The sequence below is a fragment of the Rhinatrema bivittatum genome, chromosome 11, assembly GCF_901001135.1.
Source record: "Rhinatrema bivittatum chromosome 11, aRhiBiv1.1, whole genome shotgun sequence".
In the NCBI taxonomy this organism is placed as follows: Eukaryota; Metazoa; Chordata; class Amphibia; order Gymnophiona; family Rhinatrematidae; genus Rhinatrema; species Rhinatrema bivittatum.
The window spans coordinates 7,253,675-7,278,358 of NC_042625.1; the positions used below are offsets into that span (position 1 = coordinate 7,253,675).

The 24,684-nt window shown below is 45.0% G+C and overlaps 1 protein-coding gene across 4 annotated transcripts in view; it reads right to left on the minus strand.

Annotated features, from left to right (window-relative positions):
- The window catches only part of SMTN (smoothelin), a 235,359-nt gene that overhangs the window by 136,426 nt on the left and 74,249 nt on the right, over positions 1-24,684 (minus strand). For all 4 annotated transcript variants that reach the window (XM_029619024.1, XM_029619023.1, XM_029619021.1 and 1 more), the window contains exons 2-3: positions 17,778-17,938; positions 2,814-2,907 (exon numbers count right to left, since the gene is read on the minus strand). In XM_029619024.1, the coding sequence (XP_029474884.1) occupies positions 2,814-2,907; positions 17,778-17,938 (255 nt within the window). The remainder of the gene's footprint in view (positions 1-2,813; positions 2,908-17,777; positions 17,939-24,684) is intronic.

The following is a 24,684-nucleotide window of genomic DNA, read 5'->3' on the forward strand; positions in this document are numbered from 1 at the left end:
ATGTGAGGTGTCGTCCCATAACAGTATCTGCATACTTGCACGGAAGTGCATCAGGCCACTTCACAATAAAGAATCCAGATCCACTGTCTCAGCAAAACCAGTTAAGAGGCAGAAATACAAATTTAAGTGACAGTGCTGCCAGACTAGCCAAAGCTGAAGTTTGGGATGTTTCCTCACCATTTTTCTAGGTTTTCAAATATGGTGGTTCCTTGGTGGAGTAATAATTCTCATCATTGAGTTAATACTCAAACCACATGGACCAACATTTGGTCTGCAAATGGGACCAAGAACATCCAAAGAAAGCTGCACCCTCTTGTATACTGTGCAAGATTTGAAAAATAGACCTATTATCTAGCCATTGCATGAGAGCAACGGGATTCAGAATGTGCCAGGCTCTGAAGGGAGTTGTAATCTCTGCAAACAACTGTCAGCGTAATGACTGGGTTACAGAGGGAGGAAGGGAGAAGCTGCTCAGGGAAAAGTCTCAACCACCATGAGTGAATGCCCACGGCACCTCTGCCCAGTATCAGATCCAACATAAATAGCATTAAGTGGGGCTGGCACAGGCTCCACCTGGACTGGAAGGTGAGCCAAAAGAAACAAAATATTTGTCAGCGCCATTATTTTAGATGTTATTTTGTTGACTTTCCCAGAACTCCCTTGAGCCATTGGGGAAGCGAGAAACTACCCCACATTCAGGCGGCCTGCTTGGTCCATATTGGTTGTGTCACAAAAGACATTACATATTTAGGCAGCAATAATCAAAGCCATTTCTATGGGCAAAACAGTGCATGGACTTTTTCCCCGCATAGTGTGGAGGGTTTTCTGGCGGCATGGTTTGAAAACTGTGTGTGTATGTACAGCAGGCGGTGCAAATCTCTGTGGTACTACATCCTAAGGCAATAACATTCAGGAGTTGTAGAGATGAAAGCAGTATATTTTCCATAAAGCTAAGGATGCACATGCTTTTCAGCCCACATAAACATACCTGATCTTCAAACACAAACACAAACTACCTGTGTTTAAAGATCAGATGGTTATACAGAAAAAAGCATGCACATACTCTAAGTTGTCTCCAATGGGGACCAAAGCACATGGGTTGACTTTCTGCCCCTATATTTTGGGACTTTAACTTAGGTATCTAGATCTCCCCCGACCAAGTTACACCCCTGGAAACACCTCTACTGTGGCTATACAGTACTCACATTGTGAAATTATGGGCATGCCTTTCAATCAGCTGATAATTCACTTGGGTAGATTCAACTGCAGTTTTCAACACACGAGAGAGACGATTTCTATTTCTGAGCTGCTCTCATTGTGGATTCTTTAAAGCAAATGAGCTATCTTGACTGAAATGGCAATTCTGCCCAGAAAGCAGATTTCTTTGAACCAATGGCCATTCTCAGGGATTATCCTTATGGATGAATTGTTCCTATTTTGGATTCTATGCTAGTTTTAGAGAGATATGGTTTTATTTACACTGATTGGTCTTAACATTCTAATGGGAGCAGATGACCACATGCAGGCAAGTACTGACCCTCTCCTGCCCACCTTTTCTGAATGTTAATGACAATGGTTTTGCAGTACCTCAGTGTAGCTCCAAAGCACTTGTAGGACTGGATGTTTGGTGTTTGATTGACCACTTGCTCATGTGCAGGTAAGCAGTGACACAGGAAACACTCGTATACCTATGCCACGTCAGCTGCAGAACTGCACAGACAAACTGATCGATTTTTTAGCTGCAAAAATATCAGTCCATGAGGAGGACACCTGATTCAGGGATTTTTCATTGCAATCATATTTTTGCATCATGATTCATGGTCTTTGAATAGTATATTTTTGCTCATTTTCTTTATTGATATAGAATAACTGCAATATAGTTTTCGCCCTTTGTAATTTTCTAACCATAAAAAAGCAGAGTGAAGTACACAATAAGCTCACAAAACAGAAAAGAAAGAGCATTTTTGAGCCAGAGGAGAAAGGACAGAAAAGACAGGGAGAGGAATAAAGTTCTGACATCCGGCTTCTCATTAACCCTTTCCACTGCGACAGGGGAACTCAGATTTCTGTGATACCAGGGTGGATGTTAAGTGTATGTGTTCATTTTTCCAGCGAATAAGTGTTTCAGGAAGGTATAGTGGGGTAGTTCCAGTGGCCTGCAACTATCCGCCTAGCATGATTTATCAAAGGGACTGAAGGGGAGCTTCCATGTAAAGACACTGGTAGAATCATCAATGGATCAGACGATGGCTGCCTCATGAATCCACGAGACAGTCGCAGGCCAGTGCCACCATATATGGAAAAACACATTCCCCTGTTCCCACCGTTTCACTAGCAATTGTCCAATTCTCATCCTGTTCAATTTGTCTGTAGCATCTGAAAGGTTACTTTAGAGCTATTTTCTTGAGCATTAGTTCCAATAGTTTCCCACAATCTTTTAAAATGCTCTTCCATTTTTGTTCAGACTGGTATTTCTTTTCTACAGAAACTGATCTGTGCCAAAAAAAAAAAATAAGGAAAAAGTAGTCTTTGATCTGCTCAGAGGCTTGGAGAAAACTGGGCCTATGGTAGCGGTAAAGTCACCTGCATTATCATCACGTTCGCCAAAGGTTAGGAGAAGATTTTTGCCCACAGGCACTATAATTGCTAAACCCTAAGTACAAGCTCACACTGGTCTTACAGTTCATTAACAAAGGGCAGAGAATTATTCCACATTCATTCTGGACTGCTCTCAGGATAACCAAGCTGGGTGAGAGTTGGGATCTTTGTTTCCTTTCCCAAAACCTCAGTCAGCAGAACATCTTCTTACTTACCAAGGTCGTCAGCTCTTCCACGTCTTTAATGGCTTCTAGTTTCCCTGACAAAAGGTCCAGGGATTTTTGCTGCTCCTCCTCCAGCCTCTGAGACCTGAACACAATACATGCGAGAGTTATTACTGAGCAGCATCTGTCAGGTGTAAGGCCATAAAATGAATCCCAAATTGAAGAGAGGCTAAAACGGAGTAAAGACAGTAAATCAGAGTGAAAGCCTAGCATTCCAGAAGATTGGGTGGGAACAGTGACCAGCAAATGTTATGAGGTGTGAACCACATGCATTAATGGACTTCACTGCCATCAGCTAGCAAGGGAAAGAGAAAGGAAATGCTGGCCTGGACCCTGAGGGATGCTGGGGAAATCTGCCAGCATCAGCAGACAGACTGAGGGATATCCTTAGATTCCATCACATTCAGACATTTGGCCAAGGCTACATCTGTCTTGAAGCCAGGTTGGATGCTAAAGCTATTCATGGGCCAGTACCTCCACATGCAGTCCCTAATTACAAAACACAGCAGAATGTCAGACCATAAGCAAAAAGGAGGTCAGTGCAACCCAGGTGCAAAATAGCCATTGGATGATTTACAGCTCACATTCTACAAATCCCCATAGTTCAATATAATTTCTGCACCTTGTGCTATGTTAGACGGCTACCACAGTTTAATTGACTATAATCTGCTGCAATAAAATAAGATGCTTTCCACATGTTCACACACAATCCCCTCCCCCTCAGCAAAGTGCTAGGGCTGGCTTTCCCCTCTCGTGCACAGTCAATTCAACAGGCTGCCATCAGCAGAAAAAAGCAAGTTTGCTTACTGTAAACGGTGTTTTCCGTAGATAGCAGGATGAATTAGCCATGCTGTCTGGGGTCGTCTTCCATGATGGCCGGGCGGATCTTAACCAAGCTGACAGAGCTTTGCTCTGAGTGAGGCTGCGTGTCCTTTCCCACGCTGCGCCATCTTCTCCTCAGTCTGATCCCAAAAAGAGTTATCTGCGAAGCGCAAGGTGGAGACTGTCCGGGGAGGTGGGCAGGTCAGCATGGCTAATTCATCCTATCTACAGAAAACACTGTTTACGGTAAGCAAGCTTGCATTTTTCCCAGCAGATAAGCAGGCTGAATTAACCATGCTGTCTGGGAGTCCCCAACTGAAGGTTGGGAGCACAGCCTAAAGAAGTCCTTGTGAAGACCTGGGCGGTTCCCAAAAAGGCAGAGTCTGATGGGCTGCGTCTAACCTGATCCATGGCAGTGGATAGTCTCTATGTGGTCCCAGAGTGGAGTATGGATCTTCTCATCATTGCATCCGCCGCGGCTTGCTGGTCTAGGTAGTAATGAGCCGTGAACGTGTGTAGGGAAAACCACGTAGCTGCCTTACATATGGCTTGGATTGTGACTTCACGTAAATGGGCTACTGAAGCCGCCATTGTTCTGACTTGATGTGCTTCTGGTAAACTGGCTAGAGTCTCTGATCTTTTAGCATAACAGCATTGGATGCATTGCGAAATTCATGTAGAGGGGATCCTCTTGGAAACCGGCAGACCCGGAGCTTTCGGGGTGAAGGAAATGAACCAGTTGTGAGGATTTGGTTTCAGTCTGCATTCTCTGTTTATACTTTATAGTACGCTAAAGCTTACTTGCAGTCCAGCATATGTAGCCGCCTCTCCCCTTCATTTTTGTGTGGCTTCAGGAAGAAGGTCAGAAGGGTGATGGTTTGGTTTATGTGAAAAACTGGGACCATTTTGGGCAAAAAGGAAGGGTGGGTCCACAAGGTCACTTTGTCATGATGAAATTCCAGGTACGGTGAGTAGTGAACCAGCACCTGCAGCTCACTGACTCTTCTTGTGGAGGTCAGGGCAACTAAGAATAGCACCTTCCAAGAAATCTCTCAGGTGAGCAGACTCCAAGGGCGGAAGCGTTAGCTGCTTTAGAACGAGACTGAGATCCCACAGAACTGGTGATTTGTGTGACGGTGGCCAGAGGCGCAGAATGCCCTTCATAAAGCAGGAGACTAGGGGATGGTTGGAAATCTGCAGTCCTTGGTGGAGGTGGTGATAAGCCACAATCGCGCTGACATGAACTCTCCCGGAAGCCATTGCCAGTCCTGCCTGATATAGGGAATGGAGGTTCCTAAAGCCGTTCTGGGGAACAAGAGAAGGGGTCTATGCCCTTAGCATTATATCAATCTGTGTGTCTCAGCTATTTTCCTTGATAGTTGCGCCTGTTGGAGAACTTCTGGGATATCATCAGTGTGTCCTGGTCTCTTGAGGGCAGCTGCAGATGATTCAATTCTGCCCTTTCAATCTCCACACTGTGAGGTGCAGGAAAGAGTGCAACGGGTGAAGCAGGGTGCCCCTGTCCTGCGACAGTAGAGATTCACTGTGACCTAACAGAATGGGCAGTTTGGTGGAGAGAATACAAGATAGGCATACTACGGTTACCTGGGCCATGCTGGAGTGATCAGAATGAGATCAGCAAAGTCCACCATACACTTCTGTACGGTCCTCAAAATGAGTGGTATTGGGGGGTAAGCATAGAGAAGTCCTCCCATCCATGATATGAGGAACGCATCCAGCGCCAGATGTTTCTGGCTGGGGTACACTGAGCAGAATGCCTGCACCTTCCTGTTGTCTGTTGAGAAGAGATCTACTCATGGGAGGCCCCAGATTTAGAAGAGGGACTCCGCTACATCTTGGCAAAGTTCCCACTCATGCAGGTGGAAGATCCTGCTTAACTTGTCCACTGTGGAATTCTCCAACCCAGGTAGGTAGGTCACCTGTAGGGTGATGGAGTGGTCTTCTGCCATCTCCAGGATGCATACCGCCTTCCTGCACAACATCCAGGAACCTGACCCTCCTTCCTTATTTATGTAGAACATCGCAACCTGATTGTCTGTGTGGACCATGACAACTCTTCCATGTAGGAATCTTTCGAATGTGCATATTGCGTTGTCTATCGCTCTGAGTCCCAGTTGGTTTATTTGCTAGGCCTTCTCCCAGCGGGACCATAGTCTTGCATATGGAGATGATGTAGGTTGGGGGCCCCCTTATGTCTGAAGCATCCTTGGTGAGGACCAGCTGATGAATCGGGGAGCAAAGCAACACCCCCACCGAGAGGGTTGCAGGGTGTAGCCACCATTGTAGTTCTGATTGCATGCTGGGGGGGTCAGACATACACGGCAGGACAGTGGCTGTGAGAACTGTGTCCACTGAGACTTGAGCCCCCATTACAGCCATCATATATGCAAATGGGTGTGGAGTACTATGTAGATGGCCGCTGCCATGTGACCCAGCAAGGTCAAGAGCTGCCAGGAAAAAGTGTGAGTAGCGGTTCTCATCTGCATGGCTAGGGTGCGCAGCACATGTGTCCTGTCTGCCGGTAGGAATGCTCGTCCCTGCACCGTACGTATGCAGGTGCCGATGAACTGGAGGTTCTGCGTTGGTTGAAGGCTGGACTTCTCATAATTGATTATTAATCCCAGCCCTTCTAGGCATTGAATCGTTAGCAGGAGGTTGCTTTGCAGGGTGCTGGGTTGGGATTCCACTAGCAACCAGTCATCGAGGTATGGGACCAATTGGATTCCCTGCTTTCTGAGGTGGGCCACTGCTACTGCTAGACATTTGGTAAAGACTCTTGGGGCAAATGGGAGACCAAAAGGGGAGAACCTTGTAATGGTAGTGCTGACTGTTGACCTGAAAACACAGGTACTGCCAGGAGGAACAGTGCATAGGGATATGCGAGTAAGTGTCCTTGAAGTCCAGCAAGCACATCCAATCAATGGGTTGTAGGAAGGGAAGGATGGACTTGAAAGACGTCATTTAAATTTTTCCTGCTCAAGAAAACTGTTGAGGGCTCTGAGGTACAAGATGATGCGCAGCCCTCCTGATTTTTTGGGAATGAAGAAGTATTGGGAGTAGAATCCGCGATCTAGCTGTGACCTGGGAATCCGCATGATGGAACACTGCTGGATCAGTGTAGAGACCTCCTCTTGCAAGCAGCGAAGGTTCCCCAAGGTGGACTGATGCTGGCTCACTTTGGGGAAGATTGGGAGTTGTCTTGAAGTTTAGGGAGTAGCCCTCCTTGACAATGGAGAGGACCCAACGGTCAGAGGTGATAGCTGCCCACAAGGTGTAGAAGTGGGAGATCCTTCCCCCTGTATGTAATGGCAAAAGTGGCCCTGGTGTCTCTAAAAACCCTGCTGGGGCTTTGTGTTGCTATTAGTTGGTGGCAGGCATTGCTGTCCAACTCTTCTGTCCACTTCGTGCCTGTTGCGGCAGTTGAGGTCTTGCCGGGTGGGGGGGTAAGCTGGTGGGCGGTACACAGAGTATGGTCAAAAAGGACATCTCTGGAAGTGGGCTTTCCTGTAAGCTGGATAGTACTTAAGCGCTGATTGTTCTGTCAGGGATAGCACTGCAAAGTTCTGCTCCTTCAACTGCACCACCATTTCACAGAACTTGTCCCCAAAAAGGTTGTCCAGGAGACAAGGTAATCCGTTAACTTCTCATGAATGCCTTCACAAATGGTGCTAGCCCTGAGCCAGGCCATCCTCCGAGTGGTGATGCCTCCTGCCGTGGTGTGAGCTGATGTCTCGAAGGCCTCATAGATCATACGTAATAGATGTCTCAGACCTTCCTCCAGGTCATGGAACAGTTGTGGCAGGGCCTCTTGCTGCGGAGTGCTGGTGACAAAGGGCTTGAGGGACTGCAGGCACTTGTATAGGTATTGGGTAATTTAAAATTGATGCTATTAGATCTTAGCATTTAGCATCCCTGCTTGGAATGCACGTTTCCAAAGTCAACCATGTATTTTGAATGACGCCTTGGAGAGATGTTGGAGTGGAGGCGTGAAATTTTGGCCCTTTTCATAGCCAATTTTACTACCACAGACACGTGTGGTAACTGCACTGTGCTGTAGAAAGGAGATTGCCTCATCTGGAACTTTTGGTCCGTTTTCCAAGAGGTCACCAACCCCAAAAACAAAGTCCCAAGTCTTTGTCATGACAGCATCCAGAACAGTGTGTGAGGGCAAGGCTGTTGGTTCAGCTGGTGATTCAAATATCTTTAGGATTTCCAAGACGTCCGCACGGGGAGTCTGGTACCTTCTGTGTCTCAATGCTTAACTTGGTTCCCACTTTCTGCACAAACTTGGAGTATGACAGATCTTCCAGAGGGGAAGCCAGCTCCAGCTGCCCTTCTGGATGGTCCAACGGGTACCCTTTGATGAACCCAGGGACATGGGTGGAGAGGGAGAGTGACCCAGAGCTAGACTGCTGGATCGATGGTCTGGGCTGACCTCCTCCTGCAGAGGTGAGGGTAATAGAAATGACGGCAGAAGAAGACCGAATGGCCCATCCAGTCTGCCCAGCAAGCCTCACACATTTTTTTTTCTCATTCTTATCTGTTACTCTTAGCTCCTTGTTCTATTCCCCTTCCACCCCCACCATTAATGTAGAGAGCAGTGATGGAGCTGCATGCAAGTGAAATATCTAGCTTGATTAGTTAGGGGTAGTAGGGGCAGTAACCGCTGCGATAAGCAAGCTACACCCATGCTTATTTGTTTTACCTAGACTATGTTGTACAGCTCTTGTTGGGTTTTTTTTTTTTTTTTTTTTTTACCTACCTTATCTATCTTTTTTTTTATCTACCTTAGGAGGGAGAAGACTCCCTCCTAAGGTAATCCACCTTAGGAGGGAGTCTTCCTTTGGAAGAGGGCAAGGCATGGTGCTGCCTTGGTCCTCCACTGAGAAAAGGAACTGGGACAGGATCTTCGAAATCTGGGGCATCACTTGGGAGGCTAATGTCCCGCACCCTTCCCCAGAGGCAACCTGGGGGGGGGGGGGCACTGCTGCCAAGAGGATGTCCAAATCAGGGCCCTGGGGCCAGACTGGCACATGCTCCATCGAAGCAAATGGCTTGAGAAGCTTTCTAAGAAGTTCTTGCAGCCGTGGTGCCAATCGTTTGCGCCTGGAAACAGACAGGTCTGAATGTGGCCCTACAACTGACACCTGATCCTCGTCAGAGAACATAAGATTCAAGTCTGGGATGATGGCTCCTTGTGGTTCTATTGGTGGAGCCAAATCCTTGGATGATCCGTCCCTATGGTGCATCGGCGTATCTTGCATCGAGCTGCATCATGCCTGGTTGACATTCTAGCCAACGCGTTGTGCTGAGCAGAGTCCATTGGCTTACTGCGCCAAAGTATTACGCGCAGACTTATCTTCGTGCTTCGTTTGACGCATGGTCAGCATATCCTTTATGTGACTGGTGCTTGGTGCCGGGTGACACGACGCATCAGACGTGGGTGTTGGTGGTTCCACGCCGGATGTCACCAGGCACTGTGGCGGATACATCAGTGCATCTCCCACCGTTTTCTGCACCGATCACGGGTGCAGTGGGTCGGGTTTTTTACTCCCTGGGCCTTGTTGCTGTTCCAGGGGTCCCACGAAGGAGGCTCTTTTTGATTTCTTGGGGTAGTCCAGCCGGGTACCCGGGGAGGAGTGGGCCAAAGGGTGCTCAGAGATGGGGGGCATATGACCCCAAGTTTCCGTCTTTCAGCCTGGCGATTTTGGTGGCGCGTTGCCGTTGAGATCAGGGAAACATGTGGCCGCAATCTCAACACTTGGACTAGTCATGGTCTGGGCCGAGGCACAGATAGAAATAGTTGTGCCCATCCATAGCTGACATAATTTTGCTGCACTGACAAAACTTGAATCCCGGTGGCAGTGGAGGCATGGTCGGGAGCCAAGAGTCGAATTCTGGCAGAAAAAATTCACAATCTCTGAGGAGAGAGTGAGCTCCACGTGCAGCGCAGAAGCGACTGAGAAGATGGCGCCATGTGGGAAAGGACATGCAGCCTCACACAGATCAAAGCTCTGTCAGCTTGGTTAAGCTCCGCCCGGCCATCCCAGAAGATGTCCCCAGACAGCATGGCTAATTCAGCCTGTATTATCTGCAGGAAAAGCATTGGTACTCCTTCCATGTAGAGTGGAATTGTATTGAAAATAACATTGTTTCTAAAATTAGCATGCTTTCTGGATTTTATATTTATCACTTCATGTGAAAGGCAGATCCTACCGCAAAGCTCTGCACCTACAAACTCTAGAAAGAAAAACTTTATTTTGTTGCTATTTTATGATACAAAATCCCAGTGAGTGAAATCTATTTTAGATAAAGTGGCATTCTCATGGACATCCAGTGGAGAGAGATTCTTAACAGTGGATGCTGCAAGCCTGTTACTGTGGTATAGGGAGACAGATGTGATCAACTCCCTCTCCCATTTAATATCTCCAATAATTTAAAATAATAAATCAGACAGTATATTTCTGGTAAACATTGCTCAAATTCCCTAGTATTTGAAATTCCAGGGTCACAGTGATGACTGACAGCAAATTTGCTATCAGTCATCTCAGCAGGATGAATTAATCTTTATGCGTGAGTGACAGCATCTGACGACACCAACACAGACCCAGCTTTCAGGACACACATGTTAATTCTTGCACACACATGCTGCTTTGTGAGCTCCTTAGTCTCTTCCAGACCTTTAGCCAGGGATGGGCACTTCCGGTCCTCGAGGGCCACAAACCAGTCTGGTTTTCAGGATATCCCTAATGAATATGCATGAGAGAGATTTGCATGCACTCTGCCTCCGTTGTATGCAAATCTATGTCATGCATATTTATTTATTTATTTTTAACTTTTATATACCGACATTCTTACATCAAATGCAAATCATACCGGTTTACATAAAACAGAAAAAGCAGGAAATATATTTCCATAGTCAAATACAATGAACATTTATAAAAAATTGTTAACAAGCCATAAGGTAAGAACTTGGAAAAAAAAGTTAATTAACAGAAAAAATAAATGTCATTAGGATATCCTAAAACCTCAACAGGTTTGTGGCCCTCGAGGACTGCCTTAAGCTTTAGTTAGGTAGTTTGCTCTCTAGGGAAGAGGGCAGGTATTAAGAATGGCTAATTCATCCTGCTGTCTATAAATGAGCAAACTTGCTTTCTCCATAAATAACCAGGCATGAATTAGCCATGATATGTGGGAAATTCCAAGAGAAGGGTTGTTTAGCAGAAGACTGTACTACTGGCTGAACAAGCTACACAAAACTGCTTGTCCAAAGTTATTGCCTCCTCAGGACATGCTGTCAAGACAGTAGGTAAAGGTGTGAACAGATGACCAAGTAGTGGCTGTGGGATGAGCCACTAAAGTCACCACGGCTCTCACTTGATGAGCCTGGACAGAATTTGTAATATGTAAGCCAACCAGCATATAAAAACAGTGTGCTATGCAGTCTGCTAGCCAATTGGGCACAATTTGTTTGGCAAGTGCCTTTCCCAATCTATTGGGATCAACTGACACAAACAATTAAAAAGCTTGACTGTGAGGTTGAGACCTCTTTAGATAATACACTAGGTCTCCTACAGTCAAAGAAGCAAAGAGCCTGCTCTCTTTTGTACAGATGAGGTCTTGGAAAGAATGTAGGTAGCACCATAGTTTGATTAAGATTACTCCTGGGGGAATTCTGTGCACAAAAACTTAAAATTCTGCTAACTTTATATTGGTCAAAATAACACAATTTACATGATGGTCCTTAAGTAATTACATTTTAAATTACTACAGAAAAAAGTTATTACTTAGAGATGCAGAATTTTAAATATTTTGAGCAGAATTTCCCTAGAAATTCACTGTAAGAGTGTCCCTTCCACTCGCTCTCCCTACTCCGCTGGCCACTTTGCCCTCTCAGGCCCCAACTCCTCCACCTGCCAGTATCTCTCCCCTCCCCTCCACCTCTAGGTTCAACCCCTTCCACTCTATCACCAGACCCAGAGTTTGACCCCATTCTCAGTACTGCCCCTCACACAGGCTCCCTCTCACCCACACATGCTCCCTCTCTCTAGTACACATACACACACCCTCATACAGTCTCCCTCACTCTCTCAAACACGGCCCTCTCTCTTGTATACACACCCACACAAGTTCCCTTTCTCTCTCACACATACATCCTTACACAGGCTACCTATGTCTCTCTCTCATGCAGCCCTTCACACAGGCTCTGCTCACACATACACAATCCCTTCAGACAGGCTAGCACCCTCACATACACACAATCCCTTTTTCATACACACGAGCTCCCAATCTCTCTCACACATACACACTCCTTCACAATCTCCTCATATAGGCTCCCTCTCTCTGAAACCCACACTAAAGCATCCCCCCCCCACTCTCTTACCTCCCATGCTCTCTCTCACCCCTCTCCCCTCTCACACACACACACTCTCTCTCTCTCTCTCTCTCTCAAACCTCTGGTCAGTAACCTTCAGTGCCTCGGAATCTCAGTGTAGTCCTAGCTCAACTTATAAAACCTTTCAAACTTCTTCAGTTGGTGGACATCACTTTGGCCTGAAGAATAAGGGAACTATAGGCCTTTATCTTCGCTGCAAGTGGAGCACACTCCATTCGCAGCACACAGGGGCCTTCCATTTTCGCCGCGAACAGCATACCCGGGCCTTCATTTTCACCGTGAGCAGAGCGCATCTCACGGCACACGCAGGCCTTAGTTTTTAGGTGCTCCGTTCGTGGCATGCCAGGGTCTCTTCTATTTTCTGCGCAGAATTTTGCAATTCTGCGCTCCGCAGTAGCACAGAATTCCCCCAGGACTATAAGATGGAATGCAGACACCACTTTTGGAAGAAACTTGGGGCACTCCATTATGAAAAAAATGAAATCAGAGCCTATAGTTCCCTTACTCTTCAGGCCAAAGTGATGTCCACCAACTGAAGAAGTTTGAAAGGTTTTATAAGTTGAGCTAGGACTACACTGAGATTCCGAGGCACTGAAGGTTACTGACCAGAGGTTTGGAATACCAGTCCTTTCATTAATTTTGATACCAAGGAATGGAAAGTGATAGAAGGAGCTTCTATCTGCTGGTGATATACCAAAATGGTACAGAGATTAATTAAATACCTGGAATTGAATCCTTGATCATACCCTTGAGGGGGGACAGGTTTGACTGCCTTCTGCTGAAGGAGAGACTCCACTTCCAGTTGTAGTTGGGTGGACTGAGAAGAGTCAGAGCTGACGACTGAAGTCTGGTGGCGTCAGAGGAGGATGGGAGAAGCGTAAGCAGTAGATCTACTCCACAGTTTTTAGGACTCATCTGTCTTTGGTAATATGGAGCCATTCCTCAGAGGAAGGACTGAAACTCCCCCCCCCCCCACACACACACACTGGAGGAGGCAGGTTAGTAGGGCTCAAAATCAAAAAACTGGACTTCCTAGTGTAAGTGTTTGCTGCTGACACCTTTCTTTCTTTGACCTCAGGCAGGCAACTGCTTCTGTTGAGTGTGAGGAGCTCACTGATGCTGAAAATAGAAGGGGCACCTCTGAAATTGTTGCGACTGTCGCTGCCCGACGTCTCCACTACGCTCACCTTACTTCTTTGGCGATTCCCTCTTTGCCTGTTGAAAGTTTGGCTGCCGCTGCGTCTTCTTGCCATTCCCCTCCGGTGTTCCCGGACCGGCTGGACACTGCACTCCGCCATGTTTTCCCACAGCCTAAGGGCGCTCAGCGCGGCCCCGACTCAAGTACCAGCAGTGGCGCGAACCTCAGGGGCGTCCCCCTGAGGTGACGTCATCCTCACCGGATATTTAAGGTCTCTGAAATCGCTAACGAATCGAGTTAGCAAGGGCTTTCCTCCAGGTATAGGTGAATGGGATTTGCTCTCCGCATACTTTGCTACTCTGCCTCCTCGGATTTACCAGGGGTACCCGCTCCTCGGGGGCCTCGCTTTCTCTTTGCTTTTCAGGTCGCAGTCTGGAACTGGTACTCGCTCCTCGAGGGCCCACGTTCCCGGACCTGCTACTGAATACAACTTCTGCCAGGAAGTCATCGCTGCCTACAACACCAGTGAGTTACCATCTCTCTCTCAGAGCATTCCCTGGAACCAGGTACTCGCTCCTCGAGGGCCTAACACATTCCAACACCTGGACTACTTCTAGAGACTATTGTGTGAGTTCTGTTCCTGAACTCTGCATACTCTGCCTACTCACTATATTCAGTTTCTCTACAGCTCAGTTATCCAGGATCACTGTTCCAGTATCTGAGGGACTAGAGCCCAGCCGGGCACTTCCAGCTCAGTACTGCCTCCTCTGGTGGTTCAGTATACTGTTTAATAAAAGAACTAGAAGTGTGTGTCTGTCTCCATACTCTGAGCCTGACCGGTGGTCCCCTCTCAGGATTTTCCCTTGGGGGCGAGGTCATCTGTCACCGGTCCAAGGATCCACCCACAACTACCATGAACACTAACAGAAATAATGGACACAAAGGGAAAATACTGGTGTCAAGCGAGGCTGGTTGGCCCCCTGATGCAGCTGATAGCGACTGCAAGGTGGATTGATGTTCTTTAATCAGACTTGAAATTTGTCATAGAATAAACTGTTCCCCAATCACAATCTCCTCTGTATATGGGGAGCCTCTACAGGGCAGGGGTTACAAATATTTTTCATCATGTTCTGGTGTTCATTTCTTTGTCTTCCGTCTGGCTGTCTCTGTGTGTTTAAATTATAATTTGTTTGTGAATGTTTTATTGTTATCCACTGAGTTTTGTAGATCAGCAGGTTATACATTTTAAAAATAAAATAGAAAATTGTTTTGCGATGTATTTGTCTATTGGTTTTATGGTTTATTCATTTTATGACTGTATTGTCAAAAACTACCTAGAAAGTTTGATAGGTGTATACAAAGTTTTTAAATAAACAAACCACCCCTCCTAAACGGCACCTTTGCAACAGCTCCTCCTGCAATGCTGCTGGTGTTCATTGCACTTGTTCCCAGTCTTGCTCTTGCCTTGTTCCTGTCCAGGCCTGCTCCTACCTTGTTCTGTTCCCATCTTGCCCAGCTCCTGTCTGTCTTGCTCATGTCTCATCCCCTCCTTAACCTGCCTCTGTCCTTCCCCCCTCCTGCTTAGCTCTACTTCCCCATCTTGCTCCTGACCTTTTGTATCCTTATCATGGTCTCCTCGCCCCCTTGTGCCTTAAAACTGACTCTGCCTGATTGCTACCTGACCTGACCCATGTCTGGATTTTGATGCCATCTGATAGCTGTCTGCCCAGACCCATAGCCTGCTCTCTTTCTGTGGACCCTAGCTTAAGTCCTTCCAGCCTCAGAACCCAAAGGCCCAACCTGTAGGGGAAGAGGTTAGAAAAGGTGAAGCCCTTCTAGCCTCAGCCAGTAGCATGTCTACCTGCTGTCGGTCATGGATCCAGCCCATGCTATATACTGGGTAGTACCAACTCTGCCACAGCCCAAGGACTCACACCCCGTGGCAAGAGGTTTTAGCTTTTGCATGCATTCATGCAAGAAATTACTGCACCATACAGAGTTGGTGAGCCACAATCTGGACACTTAACATGGCCGACTGGAAAACCTTTTCCACAAATCATGTCTAACAATTTTGGATCCTTCCAAGATGGTGTGTTGGAGTAATCATGAATGTGGTAGCACATTTCAATGCCGATTCCTCCACTACTGAGTGGTGGGGAAGGTGGATGATGCCAAAACCTGCGGAAGCTTGGATCCTATATTTTAAAATTTAGTTTCCAGGCAACGGGCAATCAAGAAATCTGTGTCTACCACATACTCATCGGGAGGTCTTGAAAGTGCTTGTGAATTGGGTTAGCCACAGAATCTGCTGGTGATTGAAGAAACTCAAATACATCTGTTCTACATCCTTTTCTTTCCTAACACTTATGGAAAGTGTTTTTGCTAGCTTATCCAAGAACTTGGAGTAATAGAAATACTCTGGAGAAGTATACTGAGGCAAATCATTCAGATGATCTTAAGGAATCTCCATAGTATCTACCTTCTCTCTGGACCACAGTGGAACACTAAGCCATAACCCTAAAAAGGCAAATGAGGAGATTTCTGCTATTCTAAGGAAAAAATATCTAGGAAGAACTCAGAATGGCGAATCCACTTCATCCCCTTCTGACTTGTTAGAGAGCTCCACCGAATGAGAAGAATGCATCATCTCATAGTAAGAACTAAGTCCTAACTGGAAGCTCTTGAGAAGAGGCATGCACTGGTGTGGAACTTTGGGTAGCCCCATTATGTGGGAAAATTTCCTCCATCTTAGACAGGAGCGAGTTTAATTTCTCTCTCTGGCCTCCAGGGCTTATAGAGACAAAGATTCTTCATTAACTCTGACAGATGGACCCCCATGGGCTGGAGAGCCCTATGTTCTGGAGTTGGAGAAGACACATCCTCTTCAGAAACCTCATCCCTCTCAATGGCACTGACTTTTTATTCAGCTCCAAGAGGGACAGCCCTGAAGAGAGTCCCTTACATCATTTGGGTGCTCTTCACGACACCTTAACTAGCAACATGGATTCCACACCATGCTCAACCCCTGACCTGAGGCAGATTGAAGAATAGAAATCAAGAAGGGGAGTATTCCCACCTCAACTTCCTGCTTCAAGAACCTCTCTCCCCTAGTTAGGGAGCTGCTCTGTTGCCCCCAGGTTTGCACTAAGGCTTGAGGCTCTTACCCCTGTTGACTTTTTAAGGGCCTCCATTTTCCAGGCATGATGCTGTTGCACCTATGTGACATCTCCAACTACAACTGTAGCAGTTGAAAGATTCAGGGTCTGGGCCCATGTAGCAATAGCAAAGGGTGTGCGTATCCGTGATGGACATCCAGCAACCACAGATACAGGACTTCAAGCTCCTGAACTTTGACTTCTGGGCCTTGAACTTCTCCATACTCCTCTTCAATATCTTCTCTCTCTTTTTTTTGTAAGGGCTAAAAAATTATGTTTGAAGGGCTGACAAGTCAACAGCAAAATAAATAGAAGCAGTAATGAGGCAGCACTAAGGCACAATGCCAAAAGTTGAAAACATTTTAGAAAGACTGGGGCATGTCCATGAAGTAGCTCAGTCGAAGAAACACTGAGGGACTCAAGGCAGTGAATGCATGCATGAATCCCTGCACATGCTTAGTAAAAGTTTTACTTAGCTCCGAGAACTGGGTCTGTGTCAGCACTGTCAGATGACATCACCCACACATAATGGCTAATTCATGCCTGCTTATCGACTGAGAACCAGTCTTGTAGTCTTTCAGTGATAAATCATCTCTCAGCACGACACAATATAATCTGATTGGGGAGGGAACAAGGAAGATGAAACAAAGACTAAATTCCACAATAAGGAGAGACCTCAGTTCCTCTCCCCCATGTTTAGTAGAAATATGTGAGTGATAAAACTTGAAATGGGAATATGTGAAGAACCTGGAGGGAAGGGGCGGGGAGGCGGGATGCGAGGTGAATCAGTGCTGTGCCTCTCTGCATTCACCTGCAGCACTTTCTTCCACATTCTCAGCTCCCAGGTGGAAAGCTAGAAGTCTTCAACTGACTGACTGACTGGCTGGAACAATATTACATTTGGATACCTGTATCAGACTTTACACAAACAAAATTAGGGTATTTCACTAAAAAAACCCAAGCTGCTGCCTCCTTTACCAATTGTGTGCACTGCTCGAGAGCCTCTGTAGATGTAACAATATTGTCAGTACCCAATTAAAATGTAGTCAGCCAGACACAAAGGAAGGTTAAGCGGTCTGATCAAGATGCTACATCCTGATGGACGCTCTGTTCTTTTAACCTGAGCAACTGTAACTAGCCCATGGAGGAGCAGGGTTTTAATTCCTCGAACTACCACCACCTTCATCTTAAAAAATAAAAAAAGAACAAAATCTGTTGGGGGGAGGGGGGGAAATAATCTGGAAAACCTGAGTCAAATTCATGTGGATTGGTGCAGTGTCTTGTTTCACTGTTTTGCTTATGTTTATTGTTTACAACGAAGATGACCTGTACATTTGGTGACTCAAGAAAGTTTAAAAAAAAAAACAAAAAAACCTCAAAATACATCAACTATTGCGTATAGGATGCAACACTGGGTCACTCACCGCAGACGATTCTCCTTGTTTTCCTGTCGCTCATTGCTCTTCTCAGACCGGAATCGCTTGGAAGCAAGAGCCTCTTCGCAGCCTTCCAGCTCCTTGCGACGGAGCTCGCGGATAGCTATGCGGATCTGGCGTCGTTCAGCAAGGTCCAATGTCACTTCCAGCTGTGAAACCAAGAGAGTTGTGTTCTCCAGTCAGTGTGGGCCAACATCAGGAACAGAATGAAACAACTCGTTCAAGTCATAGAGACTGCTCCTTGCCCAAAGATATTCCAAGCACCTTCTCAGTCCCGCATTGTTTCTCAGTACATAATAGACCAAAAGGCTAGCATTCTGTATTTACGACAGAAATATGTATCTCCTCCTCATAGCGATATAGCAAGATTGTCTCTAAGGGACACCAAAACATGTCAAGATCATAATATTACATTGAAACCTCTCTATGACATGGCAGAAAGCAATTACCCCATGCAGACAAGTTCTGAAGGCAGAGCATTTGGCACTAACATTTATTTATTTATTTATTTGAGTTTTTTCTATACCGGCATTCACGGAGTTCGTATCATGTCGGTTTACATAAAACAAGGGGTGAGCAATACATTATAACGTAAATAACTATAACATGAGAGTATACATTACAAATTATAACAAATTATAACAAGTGCGCAGAAAAAGAAGTTACAATAAAACAGGGATGATTCTAACTGGGAGTAGAAGAAGAGGATGATAGAAGTTTAACAAGAAGAAGAACGTTGCAGTGGTTGGTAATGTCTGTATCAGTTTAATGGGTGATAATCAGTCTTGCTGTATTTGGTGGAAGAGCATCAGTAAGGGTCCGGAAAGTGTATACTTTAATCTTCGAAATATAGAAGGAAAAAATGATAGGTGACTTAAGAAGACGACCAAAAAAGCAGTTGAAAGAGTAAAGGAACAGGCCTTTTTTCACAATTCTGTTTTAGTAGAATATACCATACTCTCAGCTAAAAACAAGCATGCAGGGGTTCCCACAGAAATAGAAAAACAAAAGTTTTCTGATCTGAAGGGTAGGCAGTAGGTGGGGGGAGGTGACAGTGAGGGGAGGGAGAATGAGGGGGGAGGTGAGCGTCAGGGGAGGGAGAATGAGGGAGAGGTGAGTGTGAGGGGAGAGAGTTGGAGTGGGGACAGGGGAGGGAAGGGGGGGTGAGTGACTAAGGGGGAGGAGGATGAGTGACTGAGGTAAATGAGCAAGGGGAAGGGGCAGGGAGGGACTCTGCCACTGCAACGCGTGGCCGGGTACCGCTAGTTACAAATAAAAGTCAAACATAGTGCATCCAAATTCTTGTAAAAATCCCCAACAGGTATGCATCGAACTATCTACATAAAAATGTGCAGTGCTATTGGATGTATGCAGCACTGTACAATGATAAGCATTCAGGTATAAGTCTCTACCCCAAAGAGCTTACAATCTAAGTGGGTACCTGAGGCAATGGGAGATAAAGTGACATATCCACATCAGTGAGAAAAGCAGGATTTGAACCCTGGCTTCCCTGGTTCTCAGCCTGCTCTAACCTCCAGGCTACTCTTCCATTCAGAGCCTCTGATGCCAAAAAGAGGAGAGCGATTTCTCTGTAGGTGTCCTAGCATATTTTGTGAAAATAAGGATTCTTCTAATGCAGACTATGCAACTGCATCACTTCCTGGTTCAGTAGCAGGGAACAGACTTTCACTCTAGCAAGAAGTATCAAGAAAAAAAATGAACGCGCAGGCTCTTCCCATCAAAAAAAATTAAATTCCAGTCGGCTGCTACAACAGCGGGCACGAGGGCTCCTCAGCCACTGCTCCAGGTCCTGCAGTTGCCACTGAGCAGGGGGGAGGGGAGCAGGGTGCTGCCCACAGGTGGTGAGCAGTTCTTAAACAGCATCTGCTGCCTCTGCCAACTGGCTTCATCCAGCAGTTTAAGCAAAGCAGAGCTCGATGGGCTCAAGAAAGCTGCTGGCACTGCACAGTCTGACTGCAGCTGACACAGGGGGTAAAAGCAGGCAAACGCTGCTCTGTTCTTATTGGCCAAGAGAGGTTCATCAATGGACTGGGCAATGTGGGGTGTGCACCAAACACTAAAATACAAAAAATGTGCTCCACCTCCAACAATATCAGCAGAGAGCCCCCAATAAAACCGGGGCCCTGTTCAAGGGCATTCTTAAGGATCCCAGAAGCCTTCTCCTGAGTTCACTCACAGCAGGTAGAGGAGTCCTGCAGTCTCCCTTCCCCGAGGGCGGCTTGGTCTGATCAGCCATAGTCAAGTCTATTCCACTCCCAAGGGACAGTTGTGTGTGGGGAAAGAGGGGGCAAGCCAAAAGCCCCCATGGCCTGAAGTGCATATTATGCTATGGGAACACACAGGTTTTAAACAAGTAGTACCAGAGGTGCTGCCTAAATCAAGGAACAATCCAGGAGAACGTCCAAGGGGCTGGGGACCTGGTGAAATGCAGAACTTGCCAAAAAAAAGTCATTCACTCCCTTTTCTTTGGCAAGAATAAGCTTGCTTCTTTATATTAAAACAAAACAAAACATTTTGATCTTAAAATATATATATATAGAGATTTTTTAAGATATTATATATATATATATTATATATATATATATATATATATTTTTTTTTTTAAAGATATTATATATATATATATATATAGATTTTTTAAGATATTATATATATATATTATATATATATATATATTTTTTTTTTTTTAAAGATATTATATATATATATTTTTTTTTTTTTTAAAGATATTATATATATATATAGATTTTTTAAGATATTATATATATATATTATATATATATATATATATATTTTTTTTTAAAGATATTATATATATATATATATATATATATATATATATATATATATATTTACAAACCTCGTTGATTATTTAATGCAAATTTCCCCTTGTTATTCACACCCTCATTTATTCATTTGTTAACTTGTTTTATTTGTTCAATGTAAAGCGCCATGCCTGGCGTTTGTTTGTGTTACACTGTAAACCGATGTGATATCCTGGATGAATGTCGGTATATAAAGAACCTGACTCATAAGACTCGTGTGTCCAAAAAAAAAAAAAAGGGAAAAAGTCCCGGCCTATAGGATGTCATTTACAGGTTATACAGTTTGTAAAACCTGGTTTCACTGTATAATCCACCTGCGGAGATGGTGGTTGCAGAGAACCTCTATGTGGGACATCTTTTCTTCTCCTACTGGAGAGATGGAGGTCTGAATAAGACTCCTGAGGGTTCAAGGCTGCCAGAGCAGCTCTTCTTTTCCCTCTCTCCCCTGAAACAGCACTCCCTGGAGCTGCTGCAGCCCTTCCTTACTCAAGGCCAGAAGAAGACTGGACAGGCAGGAATCTGCACCAGTGCAAGAGACTGCTCTGGGACCACTGCTTTTTAATTTATTTATAAATGACCTGGAAATGGGAATAATGAGTGAGGTAATCAAATTTACCAATGACAAAACAGTATTCAAAATTGTTAAATCACAAGAGGATTGTGAGACATTGCAAGAGGCAAAACTGACAGACTAGGCATGCAAATGGCAAATGAAATTTAATGTGGACGAGCACAAAGTGATGCACATAGGGAAGAGTAACCCAAATTATAGCTGCACGATGCAAGGTTCCACATTAAGAGTCACTACTCAGGAAAAGGATCTAGGTGTCATCATTGAAAATACGTTGAAATCTTCTGCTCAGTGTGCAGCAGCAGCAGCCAAGACAGCAAATAGAATGCTAGGGATTATTAGGAAGGGAAAGGAGAATAAGATAGAGAATATCATAATGCCTCTATCGCTCCATGGTGCGACATCATCTTGAGTATTGTGTGCAGTTCTGGTCACCAAATCTCAAAAAAGATATAGCAGAATTAGAAAATGTACAAAGAAAGGAGACCAAACTGATAAAAGGGATGGATCAACTCCCCTGTGAAGAAAGATTAAAGAAGTTAGGTTAGGTTGGAGAAGAAACGGCTGAGGGGAGCTAGGATGGAGTGAAATAGAACAAGTAAACATTAATCAGTTGTTTTCTCTTTCGAAAAGCACAGAGACCAGGAAACACACAATGAAGTTACTGGGTAATAAGTTTAAAACTAATAAGAGAAGTATTTATTTTTTACTCAACACATAATTAAGTTCTGGAATTCACTGCCAGAGGATGTGGTGAAAGCTATTAGAGTAGCTGTGTTTAAAAAAGGATTGGACAAGTTCCTGGAGGAAAAATCCATTAATCATTATTAAGAAGGAGTTGCAGAAATCTACTTCTTATCCCTGGGATAAGCAGCTTGGAATCTCTCTACCCCTTGGGATCCTGCCAGGAAACAGGATACTGGGCTTGATGAACTTTGATCTTTGGACTTATGGCAAGTCTTTTGTTCTTATGAGACACTGGCAGGACAGTGTTATGATGCAATTTTAAGGAGCATAACACAAATATTTTATTTATTCTTTACATTTTATTTTCCTAATAAGGTACACAAAGCACAGTCAATGACAATTCAAAGACTATTTTGCTGGAAAAATCCTGGAAGCCTAAAATGTGGCATGTGGTGCCTGCTGCTGATCTGGGCCCAATGAAACCACCGTGCACCCTGGGCTGCAGAGAAGAGGATTGGCGAGGAAAGAGAAAAGAGGTGAGCAAAGAGAGAGAGAGAGAGAAAATATAGCAAAAGTTAAAGAAAACATTTTTTTTTTTTATTGTCAGTCTTGAAAACCTTTCGAGCACACCCAAGTTCTCTTAGTATTTCTCCACCCATTATTGACCAGGCCTAATCTGTCAGCTTGACACTCAATCCCCACCCCTTTCAATTCTATTTGTTCAGCCCCATCTTCCATCTGTACACGTCCGCTCCTAATATGCACCATTTTGCTTTTTCAAGTAAAACATAAAGTGGTATACAAGAAAATCAAGAATCAAATAAGCTAACAATTGTTTCAACAGTAGTGGTTGAGCTCTCTGAGGAGTGCTTGAAACAGCTGTCAGCCTGGTAGCTGCTTTGTCATTATATAAATAAATCACATGTGACACTGCGACATGGAGTCATTTTGACTCTACCTGAAGCACACAACTAGTTTCTTCCCTTAAGTGTTCAACTTTGATGTCCAATTTGTTTCCTCAGAGAATATGTTTTTCTACCATGATCATGAGGAGGCCAATACTCAATAGGCCGTTCAGTTGAAAAGTTATAACTTGTTCCTGGATAAGCGTCTGGCTGAATATGCCTGCTTAAAGTAGCCGGATAACAAACAATCCAACCAGCTATGTTTGAATAGAGCCAGTTAGGTTTTCAAGATATTCGGCCTTGTGTGGCTGGATAACTTTAAAAGATATCCATGTAAATAGTGCTAGGAATGGGGGGTTTTTTTTGTTTTTAAACTAACAAAAAAAAAAAAGAAGTATTGGGCCCTGTGCCCTGATTTCCTCACCCCCCTCCCCCCCCCCATCATCAAATTGCAAAGAAGCCATAGCAGCCTTGCAATCTCCACCCCACCTCCCCTCCCCCTGGCTAGATCTGAATAGCTGCTGCCAAGCCCGCCCCCCCATCTCACCGAGCCCTACTGAGGAACGTAAACCACAAGTTACTCTTCCAGCGCAGCCTTAACAGAGGGTGCCCGGGCCATTGCCAGGAGGGGCGAAGTGCAAGGCTTTTTGGGAAGGGACTGGGAGGAGTGCGGCAGCCTCTTTATATAGATGGTGGGGGGGGGAGGGCTTGGCTCTAGCTATTCAAATCTAGTTCAGGGGGGGGGGTCATTTTTATGATGTAGGGTGGGGTTTGCAAGGCTGCTATGACCTCTTTGCAATTTGATGATGGGGGGGGGGGGGGGGGGAGGAAATTAGGCCACAGGGCCCTGTATTTCTTTTTTACTTTTATTTTTTTTTTAACTTTCCTGGTGCTACTTACCCGGAAATCTTTTAAAGATATATCAGGATAAGTAGCGAGTTATCTGGCCACACAAGACTCGGAAGCAGATGGAAAGTTATCCGGCTAATGCAGACAGATCTATGCAATATGTGGCTAAGTCAGCTGGATAACTCCCCGGAATGCTCTTTTTTATCAGGCTAAATTATAATAGTTATCCAGCTTTAATTTAGGCAGATAAGTGGCTCAATATGTCTAGTTTGCCTTTTACATGGATAACTTGAGTTCCCATCTAAATGGCTTTTGAAAATCTACTCACATGTCCTTAAGCCACATTTGCTAGAGTCTATAATGGTTTGAATGCCCCTAGGCACGTTTCACAAAACTATATTTCCCACCAGGATATCATCTCCCAGCATTAATACTGTTCAGAGAGCTTCCATCCTACTGAAAAACACGAAAGGTCGGCTCTGACGTGCTGCTGTGGAGAGCCTAGCTGAAACTATCAACATTCATTTTCTCAAGAATTTGTTAAAAATAAATTGTTTGGCTTATGACAGCTGTTTTGAAGTCAGAGAGCTGCAGAAATGAATTGACGGCCTCTTCTCCAACTCTCTATTCACAAGCTATGTTGCCCTTTCACCTTCCAGGATGAGCATGTGTTTATAACGCTGGGATTTTCACCATACAAACACTCAGCTCTCCAAAGACTGGCTCTCAAGTGCTCTTTGAAAAGGTCATTGAAATGGAAAACAAGATCCTAGTGTCAGAAGTGTTGGGCGAAACCCGCCCAGATCCTTACTGCTGTCCACCACTACCCAGATATTAGAAGTGTATACGTGGGGGGGAGGATGATTACGGGAGAAACCTCTTACCAACAGGAATCTGCCATTTCAGCCTCCCAGACACAAGCAGCAAAGGATATGCTGTGAGGAAGGGGGAATTTCTTTTACCCATACAGTGTTTAAGAGGACAATTTTCAAAAGTAATTTCCGCAAGTAAACATAGATTTACCCAGGCAAAGCAAG